At 50.0% G+C, this 18,514-nt stretch overlaps 1 protein-coding gene across 1 annotated transcript in view; it reads right to left on the bottom strand.

Moving 5' to 3' along the window:
• Positions 1-18,514, bottom strand: part of LOC132588489 (cytoplasmic phosphatidylinositol transfer protein 1-like) — a 56,741-nt gene that overhangs the window by 15,790 nt on the left and 22,437 nt on the right. The window contains exons 2-4 of the mRNA XM_060260889.1: positions 13,844-13,992; positions 2,298-2,386; positions 1,971-1,978 (exon numbers count right to left, since the gene is read on the bottom strand). Of these exons, the coding sequence (XP_060116872.1) occupies positions 1,971-1,978; positions 2,298-2,386; positions 13,844-13,992 (246 nt within the window). The remainder of the gene's footprint in view (positions 1-1,970; positions 1,979-2,297; positions 2,387-13,843; positions 13,993-18,514) is intronic.

The following is an 18,514-nucleotide window of genomic DNA, read 5'->3' as shown; positions in this document are numbered from 1 at the left end:
AGCTGTTACCTGCGATGCAAACCGAGCCAAAAGGCGTGTTATCTTGCATGACTAATACTGGTTGGAACAGCTAGATTCGAATCCAGAGCACCTCAGAGGCCAAAAAGATTTTTTCAGGGTATCAGTTTCCAAGAGACAAAGGCTCCCTTTGTCATTGACTCTCCAAACCGTATAGCCCATAAACCTTGTTGATCTTGTAACTCCGACTGGATTTGAATCTAGGTGTTCTGACTGCAGCTAACATGGGTGCACTCTGAATTCCAGTGCCAAGAGGCAACATTAGGGGAAGACCTTGGCCTCTCTGCCTCATTGTTGGACTTCCAGAAGAACTGGCTGGTCACTGTGTGAGACAGGATGCTGGACTAGATGGACCACTGGTGTGATCCAGCAGGGTTCTCCTGATGTTCTTCTGAAGGCCTCAGCCTCTCTGCCCTGTTGTTGGACATCCAGAGGAACCAATTGGCCCCTGTGTGAGACAGGATGCTGGACTAGATGGGACTACTGGGCTGATCCAGGATGTTCTTTATGAAGGCCTGGGCCTCTCTACTCTGTTGTTGGCCCTACAGAGGAACTGGTTGGCCACTGTGTGAGACAATGCTGGACTAGATGGACCACTGCTCTGATCCAGCAGGGTTCTTCTGATGTTCTTATGAAAGGCCTTGACCTCTCCAGCCTCCTGTTGAGAAATTGGTTGGCCACTGTGCGAGACAGGATGATAGACTTAGATGGGGCACTAGACTGATCCAGCAGAGCTCTCATGTTATGTCCATACAAGATACCCCTGGAAATCTTGGCCTAACCATCCCTCTGGCTTTCAAGTGTGTCTCAGGCTCAGAGAGGAAGACTGGCCATCTCACCAAAGAGATGCCTGGAAAGCCAGCATTCGAACCCAGGCCTACGACACTGCACAGTAGCTTCACAAAGGGACTCAGCATTCGAACCCAGGCCCACAACACTGCACAGTAGCTTCACGAAGGGACAGACTCGCGCATTGGAACCATTCAAACTGGAAGAGGCACTGGATCTCTCAAAACTTTCCACAACTATTTCACAATGACTTGCTCACGCTGGAATGCACAAGCGGGTGGGCCTAGTAAAAAATATCTGAACCTTTATTTGTCAGATTTTCCTATAAAACCCCCGATCCATTGACAGTGTTTGCTCAAAGGGCGGAGATTGGGGGGGGGGGGGCGTGGTCTGTGGGGCTCATGAAGCGCTCTCCAAAAAAGACCGGCTGGGAACAATCAACAAGAGACTGCCACGATGCAAAGCTGAAAAATCCCTACAAAACATTTTTATTTGTTATTAGAAAAAGGAGGAGGTCAGGACGAGAGGTGCTCCAGCCCCGGCCAACTGGGCAAAGGTTGAACAGTTTTAACGAAGTAGAAGCATTTGAGCTGACGTCAACAGCCATATGCTGTTTCTCAGATGGAACCACGCATAAAATTTCATAAAAAGAGGTTTAAAAAAAAAAAAAAAGATCCAGGAAGTGGAAAACAAGAAGACGACGACACAATTCAGTATGGACGGCGGACCTCAACTGTGTGGGATTACCGTCCCCTGCAGGCTGTGCTCAACTCTGCCTGCCTCACTGTCCGCTGGGACTCCCGCCTCCTCGCTGCTTATTTCCTAACATTTCCTCCCAAATGACTAGAACTTCATGGAGTTGACAGGCGGGTCGGTTCAGGACTGACAAAAGGAAGAACTGCACGCAATTAGCTAAATTAACTCACGGGGGGGGGGGGGATGTTTCATAGCCTATGGGAGGTTGTCATGGCAACTAATTTATAGACGGCTTGAAGAGGGGACTAGGCCGAGAGCTAAAAAGCTGGACATTTTAAAGGTTATTAAATGCTGACCGACTCGTCCTTCCATCCCCCCAAGAGGAAATCTTTTGCAGTCCTCTGCTGCTTAGGGGAGATATTTCTGGGTTGGGGGGGAATAGGGGGCACTGAATGAGGGCTACTTACTGTGTACTCTGAGCGAGGCGATTCCAGGAATCCACAAGCACAGCGAAGAGGAGAAAGACAGGGAGAGAGATTGATGAGACGGGGGAGTGGGCACCACGACAGACGCAAATGGATTTTCCGCTAACGGTTTAGTATCCCCACCAAATGGGAGGCACCGAACAACAAAATGTATTTCTCTCCTCCCTTCCCCGGCTTCAAGCCTTCCTGGAGGCCCCCCTGTGCCGGAGCCAGGATATTAGATGCCGTGGACCTTTGTTCTGATCCAGCAGGGCTCTTCTTTTAGGACGTGAAGGTAAGGACAGATCCTGCGGTTGCACCAGGGCTTACCTGTGATAGTGTACGGGTAATAATTCCAGGCCTTCTCGGTGATGTAGAATATCCGCGGCGTCACAGCCCGTGCCCAACTGGGAAGCTTGCTGCAGCAGGACAAGAGAAAAGGGCAACTAGAATGATTCAAGGGTTGGAACACTTTCCCTATGAAGAAAGGTTAAAACGCTTGGGGCTCTTTTGCTTGGAGAAACGTCAACTGTGGGGTGACATGATAGAGGTTTACAGGATTATGCCGGGGACAGAGAAGGCAGGGAAAGAAGTACTTTTCTCCCTTTCTCACAATATGAGAACTCGTGGACATTCGATGAAATTGCTGAGGAGTCGGGTTAGAACTGATAAAAGGAAGTACTTCTGCGCCCAAAGGGTGATTCACACATGGAATTCACTGCCACAGGAGGTGGCGGCGGCTGCAAGCATGGACAGCTTCAAGAGGGGATTGGATAAGCATATGGAGCAGAGGTCCATCAGCGGTTATTAGCCACAGCATATTGTTGGAACTCTCTGTCCAGGGCAGTGATGCTCTGTATTCTTGTGGCTTGGGGAGAAGGGGCACAGTGGGAGGGCTTCTAGCCCCACTGGTGGACCTCCTGATGGCACCTGGGGTTTTTTGGCCACTGTGTGACACAGAGTGTTGAACTAGATGGGCCATTGGCCTGATCCGACAGGGCTTCTCTTATGTTCTTATGTGACACAGAGTGTTGGACTGGATGGGCCATTGGCATGATCCAACAGGGCTTCTCTTATGTTCTTATGTGACACAGAGTGTTGGACTGGATGGGCCATTGGCATGATCCAACATGGCTTCTCTTATGTTCTTATGTGACACAGAGTGTTGGACTGGATGGGCCATTGGCCTGATCCGACAGGGCTTCTCTTATGTTCTTATGTGACACAGAGTGTTGAACTAGATGGGCCATTGGCCTGATCCAACAGGGCTTCTCTTATGTTCTTATGTGACACAGAGTGTTGGACTGGATGGGCCATTGGCATGATCCAACATGGCTTCTCTTATGTTCTTATGTGACACAGAGTGTTGGACTGGAGGGACCATTGGCCTGATCCAACAGGGCTTCTCATATGTTCTTATGTGACACAGAGTGTTGAACTAGATGGGCCATTGGCCTGATCCAACAGGGCTTCTCTTATGTTCTTATGTGACACAGAGTGTTGGACTGGATGGGCCATTGGCATGATCCAACATGGCTTCTCTTATGTTCTTATGTGACACAGAGTGTTGGACTGGAGGGACCATTGGCCTGATCCAACAGGGCTTCTCTTATGTTCTTATGTGACACAGAGTGTTGGACTGGATGGGCCATTGGCCTGATCCAACAGGGCTTCTCTTATGTTCTTATGTGACACAGAGTGTTGGACTGGATGGGCCACTGGCCTGATCCAACAGGGCTTCTCTTATGTTCTTATGTGACACAGAGTGTTGGACTGGAGGGACCATTGGCCTGATCCAACAGGGCTTCTCTTATGTTCTTATGTGACACAGTGTGTTGGACTGGATGGGCCACTGGCCTGATCCAACAGGGCTTCTCTTATGTTCTTATGTGACACAGAGTGTTGGACTGGATGGGCCACTGGCCTGATCCAACAGGGCTTCTCTTATGTTCTTATGTGACACAGAGTGTTGGACTGGATGGGCCATTGGCCTCATCCAACAGGGCTTCTCTTATGTTCTTATGTGACTCAGAGTGTTGGACTGGATGGGCCACTGGCCTGATCCAACAGGGCTTCTCTTATGTTCTTATGTGACACAGAGTGTTGGACTGGAGGGGCCATTGGCCTCATCCAACATGGCTTCTCTTATGTTCTTATGTAAGAGGGCAGAAACAAATTAAAAGGACAACCTGGTGGCGCCGTGCTACGGCATCGGCTCAGTATGGAGAAAGTCCCCGGTTCAATCCCCAGCGTCTCTAGTTAAAAGGACGCGGCAGCAGGTGATGGGAAAGACCTCTGCCTGAAACCCTGGAGAGTCAAGGCCAGTTTGCAGCCAACCATCAGCTGATGTTGATGGACCGAGGGATTGTTTTGGCAGAAGGCAGCTTCAGGTGGGCTTACGGCAGAGCGCAAAATGGTGTGCGTTAAACGGTTCACATCGGCACATCAGACACACCTTTCAGACGTTAAATAAACAAAGCACATTTCAGAATTGAGTTTCACAGAACAGCTGTTGAGATTTAACATTTCCGGGGTTCAAATTCACAGACTCGTAGTGTTGGAAGAGCCCATACAGGCCGTCTAGCCCTACCCCCAGATCAAAGCAGGATCAGCTTAAAGCAGAGGTGTCAAACTCATTTGTTATGAGGGCCGGATCTGATATAAATGAGACCTTGTCAGGCTGGGCCATGTTGAGCCTGTTTAAGATTAGATAGCAGGGATATAAACTTTATAAAGGACACAGTCAAACACAATTAAAGATTTTTTTAAGAACTTAAACCATGCTTAAAATGTCAGTGCTTGTTGATCTTAAAGATGCTTTGTTTGTATCTCTCCCATGGGATCCAGGGAACTGGGCAAAGGAAGCTCTGGCTCTTTCCTTCCTTCCCCAGGGGACCAGGAGGGGAAGGAGTCTCAGCCAATAGAAGGAAGAGAGGCTTGGCTCAGTAGCTCTGCTGTGCGATTGCGAGAGCCTGGCAAAGCAGGCTCTCCCTTCCCCCCCCTTCCTCCCCAAGGGAGGAGCTTCAGCCAATGGAGAAAATAGAGGCTTTGCTCTGTAGCTCCTGTGCGACTGAGCAAGCCTTGCAAAGCAAGTTGTGACGCGGAAGGAAGCAAGAAAGAGGGAGAAGGAAGCAGATGACAGCCAGTTGCTCGGGGGCCTGATTCAGCCCCTGGGCCACATGTTTGAAACCCCTGGCCTAAAGTATTCCTGATAAGCTCGAAGACTGCCAACCATCCTATTGAAAACCCACCGCAAATTCCAGATCAAACGTGTATATAAACAACAGGAGTTTGCAAAAGAATTTGGGAAACTGGTTTTTTAAACATTTCTGGAGGTTTTTCTGTTATAAACAAGCGGATCTTTCGTGGCACGCAGTTTTGAAATGAATCGGTAAATGCTCTTGGGGCCAGACAGCTAGCCGTGACCCCCCCAGAGATCTCTCGGTTTTGAAATGAAGCATCTCTCATATGCCACTCCCTCTCTCTGGCAGGTCTTCCTAGCTGCAGGCGGGCGAATGCCAACCAGCATCATACCATACATGGGCCAGGAGAAGGGAACGGCGTGTGTCTTTTGCTTTTGCTTACAATTCCGCTCTGCTCTGAAAGGACTTGGTAGAAGCTCTCCCTTGGCATTCGAGCCTGCCAGGTCCGGTCCCGCGGGGTTTTGTGCCAACCTGACAGCTACCGGCGGCGGGCAGCGGGGTGGGGAGAGAACACGGCGCTTCCATCCCCTTCTCCCCAATCCAATTTCGCTCTCTATAAATAGCACCCCGAGAGGAGAATCGTGAGAATGCTGTCTAAAAATACCACCCCCTCCCTCGCGCAGCGACAGCTCCCGTGGCGGCTAACCGGCTCGCTCGTGTGCCGGGATAAGGCAAAGCTTGGTGGTCCAGGATGAATACAGGTTTCCGTGCTCTGAGCTGCCAGGCAGCGCAGCGGGAGCAGAGAGTGAAGGGACAAGCCAGCAGCCCAGGAGAGCTCTTTTCAGAATAAAAATAGCCCAGCTGCGCCGCGAGAGGGGGAGAGGGACAAAAAATGGGATTCAAAGCAGAGAAGAACAAGCAGGCAGCCTGATGCAGAGTTCCATTCAGTCGATTTATCTCCGCTGAAGATTACTCTCGCTGCATGATGTATTTTGACGCGGGCAGGAGGGCTAAGAGAACCGGTGCCCATTTGCAAAGACGAAGAACAGAGTTAGTCCAAGAGTCGCACAAATGGGATGCTCCTTACCAGGGATGGCCAAACTGTGGCTCTTTCACACATACCGTGTGGCTCTTGAAGCCCCCAAAGCCCCATCAGCCAGCTTGGAGAAGGCATTTGTCTCTTTAAATCATTTGTCGAAGCCAAGCCAGCTGGTGGCTTCAGGAATGCATTTGAAGTTAAAGTTCCTTTCTTTCTACCTCTCTCTCCTTATCTGTTTTCCTTCCTTCCTTGTCTTGTGGCACTCAGACATCTGACATTCGTGTCTTGTGGCTCTCAAGACATCTGACATTCGTGTCTTGTGGCTCTCAGACATCTGACATTCGTGTCTTGTGGCTCTCAAGACATCTGACATTCGTGTCTTGTGGCTCTCAAGACATCTGACATTCGTGTCTTGTGGCTCTCAAGACATCTGACATTCGTGTCTTGTGGCTCTCAAGACATCTGACATTCGTGTCTTGTGGCTCTCAAGACATCTGACATTCGTTTCTTGTGGCTCTCAAGACATCTGACATTCGTGTCTTGTTGCTCTCAAGACATCTGACATTCGTGTCTTGTGGCTCTCAGACATCTGACATTCGTGTCTTGTGGCTCTCAAGACATCTGACATTCGTGTCTTGTGGCTCTCAAGACATCTGACATTCGTGTCTTGTGGCTCTCAGACATCTGACATTCGTGTCTTGTGGCTCTCAGACATCTGACATTCGTGTCTTGTGGCTCTCAGACATCTGACATTCGTGTCTTGTGGCTCTCAAGACATCTGACATTCGTGTCTTGTGGCTCTCAAGACATCTGACATTCGTGTCTTGTGGCTCTCAGACATCTGACATTCGTGTCTTGTGGCTCTCAAGACATCTGACATTCGTGTCTTGTGGCTCTCAAGACATCTGACATTCGTGTCTTGTGGCTCTCAGACATCTGACATTCGTGTCTTGTGGCTCTCAAGACATCTGACATTCGTGTCTTGTGGCTCTCAGACATCTGACATTCGTGTCTTGTGGCTCTCAAGACATCTGACATTCGTGTCTTGTGGCTCTCAAGACATCTGACATTCGTGTCTTGTGGCTCTCAAGACATCTGACATTCGTGTCTTGTGGCTCTCAAGACATCTGACATTCGTGTCTTGTGGCTCTCAAGACATCTGACATTCGTGTCTTGTGGCTCTCAAGACATCTGACATTCGTGTCTTGTGGCTCTCAAGACATCTGACATTCGTGTCTTGTGGCTCTCAGACATCTGACATTCGTGTCTTGTGGCTCTCAGACATCTGACATTCGTGTCTTGTGGCTCTCAAGACATCTGACATTCGTGTCTTGTGGCTCTCAGACATCTGACATTCGTGTCTTGTGGCTCTCAGACATCTGACATTCGTGTCTTGTGGCTCTCAGACATCTGACATTCGTGTCTTGTGGCTCTCAAGACATCTGACATTCGTGTCTTGTGGCTCTCAAGACATCTGACATTCGTGTCTTGTGGCTCTCAGACATCTGACATTCGTGTCTTGTGGCTCTCAAGACATCTGACATTCGTGTCTTGTGGCTCTCAAGACATCTGACATTCGTGTCTTGTGGCTCTCAAGACATCTGACATTCGTGTCTTGTGGCTCTCAGACATCTGACATTCGTGTCTTGTGGCTCTCAAGACATCTGACATTCGTGTCTTGTGGCTCTCAAGACATCTGACATTCGTGTCTTGTGGCTCTCAGACATCTGACATTCGTGTCTTGTGGCTCTCAGACATCTGACATTCGTGTCTTGTGGCTCTCAGACATCTGACATTCGTGTCTTGTGGCTCTCAAGACATCTGACATTCGTGTCTTGTGGCTCTCAGACATCTGACATTCGTGTCTTGTGGCTCTCAGACATCTGACATTCGTGTCTTGTGGCTCTCAGACATCTGACATTCGTGTCTTGTGGCTCTCAGACATCTGACATTCGTGTCTTGTGGCTCTCAGACATCTGACATTCGTGTCTTGTGGCTCTCAGACATCTGACATTTGTGTCTTGTGGCTCTCAAGACATCTGACATTCGTGTCTTGTGGCTCTCAGACATCTGACATTCGTGTCTTGTGGCTCTCAGACATCTGACATTCCTGTCTTGTGGCTCTCAGATGTTTGGCATTCATGTCTTGTGGCTCTCAAGCATCTAACATTTATTCTATGTGGCTCTTATGTCCAGCAAGTTTGGCCACCCCTGCTCCTTGCTAAGCTGCAATCCCCAGTTCACGTAAAAAGGTAGTCTTTAAGATAGCTCAAGGGCTCTGTAGCGGCTGTCGTTTCTGACAGTGGCTACAAGTCAGCCGTCGCAGAACCTCCTCAGGTCTGCTCGTGTGCCCTTCCGCAGGGCCCGGTTTCTTCTAAAAGGCAACGAGTTAAGTCACAATAAAACAAAAGCCTCCTCGCTTCTCTCGGATATTACAGGAGGTTAAGCAAACAAGGATGTGGACAGGGAAGCGGCTCATCTGAGCCAAGCTAGGCAGAACAGGAAGGCGGCTTCCGGCAGGCCGCTGCAGTAGCTGTCTCAGCCAAGAGCCTTAATGAAGCATCCTCGTTAAAGTCAGCACCTTCGGGGTTCCTGGAAGACCAGCTCACAAGAAGACCAGTCTTTTCACCTGTCTTGGAGAGGGCCAAATGCTTGCGACGGCCACCTGCTAAGCTGGTCACGTTCTGCCGCCCTGGATTTACAAAGCAAGCATCAAACCAGGTGAGCCGGACATCATCCTGGCTTTGGTTAGCCGATTAACTCAAGTGTCTTCTCCCGGGACAGAAACAGGGCTTTTTTTGAAGCAAGAACTCCTTTGCCTGTTAGGCCACAAACCTGTTGTGTATGTGGACGAATGTTGCAATTAACCAGGTTCCTGCATGGCTCATTGGCCGGAGCTTGGGGACCCAGGAACAATGGGCAGTAAGATCCGTATCCCTGCTGCCCTGCTCCAATCACGGCCCCCCTGCTGGTTTGAATGATCCAATGGCATCCTAGTGCGGGAACCTTGAAGTGGATATAGTTGGTCCCATTAAGCAGTCTTCTAGTTCAGCTGTTACTATGCTGCAACTAATAAAGAGAGCTATGAACCGTGTCTCCTCCTTGCACTGAACTCACTATATTATATAGCAGGGGTGGTCAAACTGGCTCGGGAGCCACATGCAGCCCTTTCACACATGTTGTGTGGCTCTCCAGGCCCCCTCTGCCCTGTTGGCCGGCTTGGAGAATGCATTTAAAGTTTAAGTTGCTTTCTTTCCACCTCTCCCTCCTCCCTTCCCCTCATCTATCTTCCTTCCTTCCTTTCCTTGTGGCTCTCAAATATCTGCTGTTCATGTCTTGCGGCTCTCCAACATCTGACGTTTATTCTATGTGGCTCTTACGTTAAGCAAGTCTGGCCACCCCCGTTATATAGCCAATTCTCCAAGACCTTACAATAGGCCCTGTAAGAAGAGCCCTGTAAGCTCCAGAAGGATTGGCTACATCGGGAGGGTGAGGGTGGCCTAATATGCAAAGGAGCTCCTGCCACAAAGGAAAAGCCCTGGGAAACAGTATTGAGCTAGTGCTCTCAGAGGTTCCAGATCTTTCTCGAGGGGAAACGGCGAATTCAAAAGGAAGAAGGGATCTGTTGCAAAGGGAATCGATTGGAGTGTGGGGGGAGCTCTTTTCCCTACCTGCAGGGAACATTGTGAGTGACATATGACAAGACACCTTCTTGAAAAGACTTGTGAGATGACAAGATAATGATGTTGGGATGTGAAGAGCGGCACACCACAAGAGAAGCAGCATGCCGTCTCCGCGCTTCAAAGGGACTCAGGATCAGGCCGACCCCCTGCAGGGACCAGAGGAGGGGAGGGGAGGGGCCGTGGCTCAGCGGCAGAGCCTCCGCTTGGCATGCAGAAGGTCCCAGGTTCAGTCCCCGACATCTCCAGCTAAAAAGCATCAGGGAGTAGGTGGTGAAAGACCTCAGCTTGAGACCCTGGAATGCCACTGCCGGCCCGAGTAGATGAAATAACCAAATAAGGAGCCCAGCATCAAGTAGCAAAACAAAATGGAGGATGAAGGGTTAACTTTCTTCCTACATGGCCCCAAGGCAAATGGAGGCTGTGTAACCTCCTTTCTTGTCTGTTTCAGCACTCGCAGCCTTGTCAAGATCCACAAGTGGCATTCCCAAGCATGCTGGTCTGGGGCTACTGCTGGTGAACAGGAGATGCTATACAAGGGAAGGGGAGTCACTTGTTATCGGCCTCCCTCCCCCCTCATTCTGACCCAACGCTACAAGATCTGCTGGACCCGGACAATAGGTCACATCTGTGAGGCAGCATCTGCCATCTTAACCTGTCTAATTTTAGATTTTATATATTTTAAACTGGTCTTTTTTACTGTTTTTACTGTTGACTTTTTTATGATGTAACCTGCCCCGAGCCACCCACTCTCCCTACCGGCTAAGTAGGAATCTCATACACACCTCATAACATGGATTCTGCGGCACGTACCTGCTGCAAGATGGGTAGCTGGTTTGCAAGAACTGATGAGGACCGCAGGAGTGTCACAAAAAGAGTGTGTAGTTCTGACACGACCATGTACCTATCTCCCTCTCACTGCCCCCCAAGTCAGGGGTGTCAAACATACAGTTTGGGGGCCGAATCAGGCCACTGGAGAGCTCCTATCAGGCCCCCGAGCAACTGGATGTCATCTGCTTCCTTCTCCCTCTCTCTTGCCTCCTTCTGCATCACAGCTTGCTTTGCCAGGCTTGCTCAATTGCACAGGAGCTACAGAGCAAAACCTCTATTTCCTCCATTGGCTGAGGCTCCTCCCTTGGGGAGGAAGGGGGGAGGGAGAGCTTGCTTTGCCACGCACTCTCAATTGCACAGCAGAGCTACTGAGCCAAGCCTCTCTTCCTTCTATTGGCTGAGGCTCCCCCCCATCCCCTGAGGAAAGAAGGAAAGAGCCAGAGCTTCCTTTGCCCAGTTCCCTGGATCCCATGGGAGAAATACAAACAAAGCATCCTCAAGGCCAATGAGTGCTAGCGTTTTAAGTTTAAATATATATATATATATATTTTTTGTGTGTGTGTGTGTGTTTGTCTGTGTTTTTTTATAAAATTTATACCTCTGCTACCTAATCTTAAATGGGTGCACAGATGGCCTGGCTCGACATGGCCCGGCCCAACAAGGTCTCATTTATGTCAGATCCGGCCCTCATAGCAAATGAGTTCGACACCCCTGCTCCAAACGATAGGTCAGGTTGGGAAGTGGTCCCATGTGGATGAAGTTGGGACTCACAGCCAGGGAGGCTGAGTCAGGCAAAGACAGCTCCTTAGGCGACAGAGGTGAACGGGGCCCGCATGGGGGCGGCCCCGCTTTTGTCTTCTCCCAACCAAAGGCGGAATTGAGTAATAGTCAGAATTAGTGACAAGGTAATTGGGAAACTGAGAACAAACGGCTGAGAGCTGAAAAACACTGAGTCAGCAAGGCACGGGATTTTAACTGCGGCTGAATCTCGAAAAGCACCCAAAGCAACCTTCGATGGAGCTCCTAAATCCAGTAAGCTCTGCCCTGACACACACCTCTCCTTCAAAATAAACCACAAGATCCAGATGCTAGGGTACAGGATAAAGAAGAGTGGGGCAGTTTGAGAGCCACTTTGGTGTAGTGATGAAGTGTGCGGACTCTTATCTGGGAGAACCGGGTTGGATTCCCCACTCCTCCACTTGCAGATGCTGGAATGGCCTTGGGTCAGCCAGAGCTCTCATAGGAGTTGCAGCTTCTGGGGGAGCTCTCTCAGCCCCATCTACCTCACAGGGTGTCTGTTGTTTGAGAGAAGAAGGAAGGAAGGAAGGAAGGAAGGAAGGAAGGAAGGAAGGAAGGAAGGAAGGAAGGAAGGAAGGAAGGAAGGAAGGAAGGAAGGAAGGAAGGAAGGAAGGAAGGAAGGAAGGAAGGAAGGAAGGAAGGAAGGAAGGAAGGCAAATACCACTTCTGAACCTCTCCTGCTTGGGGTAGTTGTTAAGTGCGTAGACTCTTATCTGGGAGAAGCAGGTTTGATTCCCCGTTCTTCTACTTGCAGCTGCTGGAATGGCCTTGGGTTAGCCATAGCTATTACAGAGGTTGTCCTTAAAAGGGCAGCTTCTGTCAGAGCTCTTTCAGCCTCACCCACCTCACAGGGTGTCTGTTGTGGGGGAAGAAGCTAAAGGAGATTGTAAGCCACTCTGAGACTCTGATTCAGGGAGAAGGGTGGGGTATAAATCTACAGTCTCCTTCCTTCCTACCTACCTACCTACCAACCAACCATCTGACATTCATGTCTTGTGGCTCTCAAACATCTGACATTTCTTCTATTCTTAACTTAAGCAAGTTTGGCCACTCTTGTTTTAACATCTATTGCCTTGAAAACCCTACAGGGTCACAGAAAGTCAGGTGCAAGTAACGGCCCCTTCTGCTACCAGAACTGAGATGCCCTTGACTGGATGGCCAAGGCTATCCTGATCTGGTCCGATCTTAGAGGGTTGAAGAAGAAGACCGTACATTTATACCCCGCCCTTCTCTCTGAATCAGAGTCTCAGAGCAGCTTGCAATCTCCTTTATCTTCCTCCCCCACAACAGACACCCTGTGAAGCAGGTGGGGCTGGGAGAGCTCTCCCGGAAGCTGCCCTTTCAAGGACAGCTCTGCGAGAGCTCTCCCAGAAGCTGCCCTTTCAAGGACAGCTCTGCGAGAGCTATGAGTGACCCAAGGTCATTCCGGCAGCTGCAAGTGGAGGAATCAAACCTGGTTCTCCCAGATAAGAGACCGCGCACTTAATCACTCCACCAAGCCGGCTCTCCACATCAAACAGGCTCAGTAGAAGTCAGCTGCAAACGATGGCACTTCTGCCACCAGGACTGAGATGCCCTTGACAGGTGGCCACACAAATCTGCCTTCTACCGAATCTATCGAGAGCTCTGTTAGTTCTTAATTGGGAAGTCCAGGCTTGCTCTGCAGAGACGAACAATGGCAAACCACCTCTGAATCTCTCTTGTCTTGAATACCCTATGAGGTCACTAAAAGCCGCGATAGCAGTTGACGCACACGAGGGGTGGGGAAGCCGACAAAGCACACAGGAATCCACACACAGGAATCTTCCTTCTGCTGAATCCGACCGATCGGTCTATCAAGTTCAGTCTTGTCTACTCAGACGGCAGTGGCTCTCCAAGGTCCCAGGCTGCGGTCTTTCACCTCGCCTACTGCCTGGTCCTTTTAGCTGGAGATAGACTTGGGGAAGGAAAGGTCCCCTGTGCAAGCACCAGTCGTTTCTGACTCTGGGGTGACATTGCTCTCACGTTTTCACGGCAGACTTTTTACAGGGTGGTTTGCCATTGCCTTCCCCAGTCTTTTACACTCCCCCCTCCCCCCAGCAAGCTGGGTCCTCATTTTACCAACCTCGGAAGGTTGGAAGGCTGAGTCAACCTCAGGCTGGCTGCCTGAATCCAGCTTCCGCTGGAATCGAACTCAGGTCGTGAGCAGAGAGCTCAGACCACAGTACTGCAGTACTGCTGCTTTACCGCTCTGCACCACGGGGCCGCTAGATAGACCTGAATTCACATCAAATAAAGACTGTGTGGAAGTCGACCTTCATCATCATTCGCAGTGACCCAGAGCAGCGTCCCACCCAGCTGCAGGCGACAGGCGGGCCTCAAACCGGACCGGCGTACCCCGCTCACCTGGACAGGTGCACTCGCTTCTCCGTGAACTGGCCCGGGCCGTGCACGGGGTCCTCGTGGGGTTCGTTCTTCACCACTTCCACCCCTTCGCCTTTGTCGCTCTCCTGGTGGCTGTGCTTGCTGATGGTGTACAGTTGCCCCACTCGGTACTACAAGGAAACACAAAACCACACCGTCGAATCACAGAGTTGGAAGGGACCTCCAGGGTCATCGAGTTCTAGTTCAACCCTCTGCACGAGGCAGGGACTTCACAAATACCTCCGTGAGAAGAGTTTGTGGCTACTGGAGCAGAAGCAGGGGAGAGCGGAGGGTACAGTATCAGGAGAGGACTAGGAAACACCCCCCCAACTTCGTAGCTCCACGGGGCCACTGAGGCGACTGGGTGACCTTGAGCCAGTTCCCAACTCTCAGCCTAGCCTGTGAAACTAAAATTTACCGTATTTTTCGCACCATAAGACGCACTCCCCACCCCCCCCCAAAAAAAGTGGGCGGAAAAGTGTGTGCGTCTTATGGAGCGAAGGTACCGGTACCTGCCTTCCGGGGGGGGGGGGCGATCTGTTGCCTCCGCCTCTGATCCCGGCACTTCCCCCGCGCCTGCCTGCCTGGCTCCAGCTCTGACGCTTACAGCAAGCGCCGGGATCGGAGGGCAGAGGGAGCGATCCTGGTGCTTGCTGTAAGCGTCAGAGCTGGAGCCAGGCAGGCAGGCACGGAGGAAGCGCCGGGATTGGAGGCAGCGGATCGCCCCCCAGGAGGAAGGTGCGTCCTATCGTCCGGAGCGCCTTATGGTGCGAAAAATGCGGTAATTTAATTTTTCGATTTATACCCCGCCCCATCCCGCAAGCTGGCTCAGGGCGGATTACAACATTAAAAACTTTACATCGACATTAAATAAACCACATCCAAACAAAACAACATCATAATTACAGGATTATCAGATTAGATCAAAACCCAGGATCCACGTCATTGGCTACTAGTCATAAAACTACATATAGGCTGGTAGTGTTCAGCATAACTTACGCACCTAGATAGAAAGGTGCTGGGAGAAGCGATGACTTCAGGGGATACCCGCTGGATGAATTAAAAGCCTGGCGGAAAAGCTCTGTCTTAAAGGCCCTGTGGAACTTAGGTAAGTCCTGCAGGGCCTGGATCTCCAGCAGGAGCTCATTCCACCAGGTGGGGGCCCAGACCGAAAAGGCCCTGGTCCTCGTTGAAGACTGTTGGGCGTCCGTAGGCCCAGGGATCAAGAGAGGAAGAAAAGCGTGCCAACTATAAACCTGTGAGTTTCTATTTCACTCCCTTTGTAAGGTTCTTCGACATAGCTATCCACCAGGAATAAATCTTAATAACTGGCTTTTTTAAGAACTGTACAAGCGAGCAGTCATCAATCCATCTTGCGGCAGTGAGTTCCAGAGGTTGATTCTGTGTTGTGTAAAAAAGTGCTTTCTTTTTTTCCCATCTTGAATCTGCTATCCGCAGATTTCATTCAGAGAATCTGAGTTCTAGTGCTATGAGAAAGGCACAGTTTTGCTTTCTCCACCTCATTCATAAATCTTGCATTTTAGAAAGGTTATCCTGCCTGGGCTAGATTCCCAAAGTCTTTTTTTTTTCTTAAAAAGCATCTAATTTTATAGTTGTTATGCATGCAAATTAGTTCCAGCCTGTGCCAAGCCCTCCTATTTGGTTGCATCCTGTATGATTTTAAGCTTCTGTTCAAAATGCAAGCTACTAAGATTCCAGTAGCTAAGCATAGCTTTAAGCAGAATTACACCATGCTAAGTGCCCTGAAGTTGAGGGCATAAAAGGGGGTACATCTTCTTAGAACTGAAAGTGAAGGGACTGAACCGTTGAATGTTTTGCCAGGTGTGATCCCAGGAGGTAGCTTTTTCTGGGATGACCCATATCTCATTCTTTTGAATGTGGTAATAATACTACTGATCTGCCTTAAAGGAATGTTGGAAACATCACAAAGGTAGCCATATGCTATTACCACCACCACCACCACCATCATTATTAAATTTATGTCCTGCTCCCTTTCCTCTGAAGCGACCCTGGGGTGGCTAACAGCATATAACATAAGCCCAATCAAAATGATACAAAAATTACAATAAATAAACTTTTATAAAATATAAACAGCTAAAAATCTATCCACTACAAAGTGGGGTGGGATGCACGAATGGTAAAGATGCAAATGCAATCACTCGAAGGATGTTCAAAAAGGAGCAGCCTTTCATGCTGCAAGAAATGCACCTCTTTGGGCAGCTGGTTCCACAGGAGGGGGGCCACTACTGAGAAGGCCCTCACCCTTGTTGACACAAGGCAGTTTGTGGGCCAGGGACCTTCAATAAATGCCAAGATAAAGATCAGAGAAGATGAGGGGGGATCATGCTGGGAGAGATTTGATAGCTAAGACAGGTAGATGGAGAGACACAAATGATAGATAACAGATATATACAGAGATAGACATAAATGATAGATAGATGATGGATGGATGGATGGATAATAGATAGATGAGAAATAGATGATAAAGATGATAGATAGATAGATAGATAGATAGATAGATAGATAGATAGATAGATAGATAGATAGATAGATAGATAGATAGATGTTTACTACTCATTTGTTCTTTAAAGCCCCCTTCAATCTGGGAAAGATCCCAGAGCTTGCCAAATGCTCAGCTCTATTTTTATAAACAGACTTTTGCAACTTTTCCAATTGAACAGGGGGAGGGGGGTACGGAGGAAATCTGGAGTTCCATCATGACCAAACAGGCAGGAATAGAAGGGGGCTGAAAGTCAAAAGCAGCCTCCCACGTCCTCGTCTGGCAAGCCTCGTTCTCGCCAACCCTTACCTCATTCCAAAGGACCTGCCCAAAAGACGAGGGCTGAAAATCGATCTGTTTGTATCACTCCCTGCACTCGGAAAACCAGCATCTCAGGGGGGAAAGGGCAACTGGAATACCTGTTTTCCCCCTGTCTGCAAGAGTAACCGAAAAACTGCTAGCCAAGGACCATTGCCAGCATGCCTTCTCTCTGCTGCTAGAGATATTATTTCCCCCTCATGCCTTTCCCCCTACTCTTCCCTCCAAGGAGTTCCGGGTTGTTCTCCCCAGTCTCAACCTTAACAACGCCCAGGACTTGCTTTGTAGCAGGAACTCTTTTGCACATTAGGTCCCACCCCCCTGATGTAGCCAATCCTCCAAGAGCTTACAGAAGACCCCTGTAAGTGCTTGGAGGATTGGTTACTTCAGGGGTGTGTGGCCTAATAGGCAAAGGAGCTCCTGCTACAAAAGTGAGCCTTGACAACAACCCTGTGAGGTAGGTGATGCGAAAACAGACTGGCTCACTTAAGGGCATCTAGCGAGCTTTGTGGCCAAGTGGGGGCTTAAATCTGGGCAGGGGGGCTTTTTTGTAGCAGGAACTCCTTTGCCTATTAGGCCACACACCCCTGATGTAGCCAACCCTCACAGTAGGCCCTGTATGAAGAGCCCTGTCAGCTCTTGGAGGATTGGCTACATCAGGGCTGTGTGGCCTAATAAGAACATAAGAACATAAGAGAAGCCATGTTGGATCAGGCCAACGGCCCATCAAGTCCAACACTCTGTGTCACACAGTGGCAAAAAATTTTATATACATACATACACTGTGGCTAATAGCCACTAATGGACCTGTGCTCCATATTTTTATCTAAACCCCTCTTGAAGGTGGCTATACTTGTGGCCGCCACCACCTCCTGTGGCAAAGGAGCTCCTGCTACAAAAAAGAAAGCCCTGAATCTGAGTCTCTCAAATTCTGGTCCAACCAGAACAGCAAACAGAAAGGAAACAGGCAAGAGAGAACAGAACAAAACCTCAAGAACAAGGAACCCAGTTATTTAAAAAAATCTCCGTGACCATAAAGCACAGTGAACATCGGCTCAGTTTCACAGGAGGCCGAAAATGTATTGTTTTTCCTCCCCCATGCCACACGGAGCCCCACATGGCGGGCATCATGCTCCAAGGCAGCTGGCCGGTGCCTACGCAGGCAGAGTTGGCACACCAGTCTGGCATTAACCCCTGACACTTTCCAAACACAACCGTTTTGTGGGACCACTGAGGGAAGAGGCTGTTTACGGTCTCTCCTAAGCGCTTAAACACAGAGAGAGACAGACGGCCCCTGGCAGCCGGCTGGACCTCTGACCCCACTCCATTTCCCAGGGGAACGGGCTCCCGTTTCTCAATCAGTGTCGTTTGGTGTGCGTGAAGACCGGAACCCAGAGGCCAAACAGCAGAGTCCGTTCAACAGACTTATTAATGGGAGCTGGAGAGAGCAGAGGGGGGAAACCGACCCCCCTGGCATGGGTGCCAAACAGTGGCAGGCCACTCCATTTCGCTTGGCCCATGAGGCTGATGTTCTGCCCACAGGACCAAAGCCAACCCTGGGAACCCACGGTGTGGGAGAAAGTGACAGGTGTCCCTTGCGCCTCCTGGACTGCCGGTCTGATCCAGCAGGGCTCCTCTGATGTTCTTGAGAAGGCCTCAGCCTTGGCCTCTCTGCCCTGTTGTTGGCCCTCCAGAGGAACTGGCTGGCCACTGTGGGAGACGGGATGCTGGACTAGAGGGACCACCGCTCTGATGTTCTCATGAAGGCCTCGGCCTCTCTGCCCTGTTGTTGGCCCTCCAAAGGAACTGGTCAG

Source organism: Heteronotia binoei, chromosome 20, assembly GCF_032191835.1.
Source record: "Heteronotia binoei isolate CCM8104 ecotype False Entrance Well chromosome 20, APGP_CSIRO_Hbin_v1, whole genome shotgun sequence".
Classification (NCBI taxonomy): domain Eukaryota; kingdom Metazoa; phylum Chordata; class Lepidosauria; order Squamata; family Gekkonidae; genus Heteronotia; species Heteronotia binoei.
This window is presented reverse-complemented; position numbering and strand designations above follow the sequence as displayed.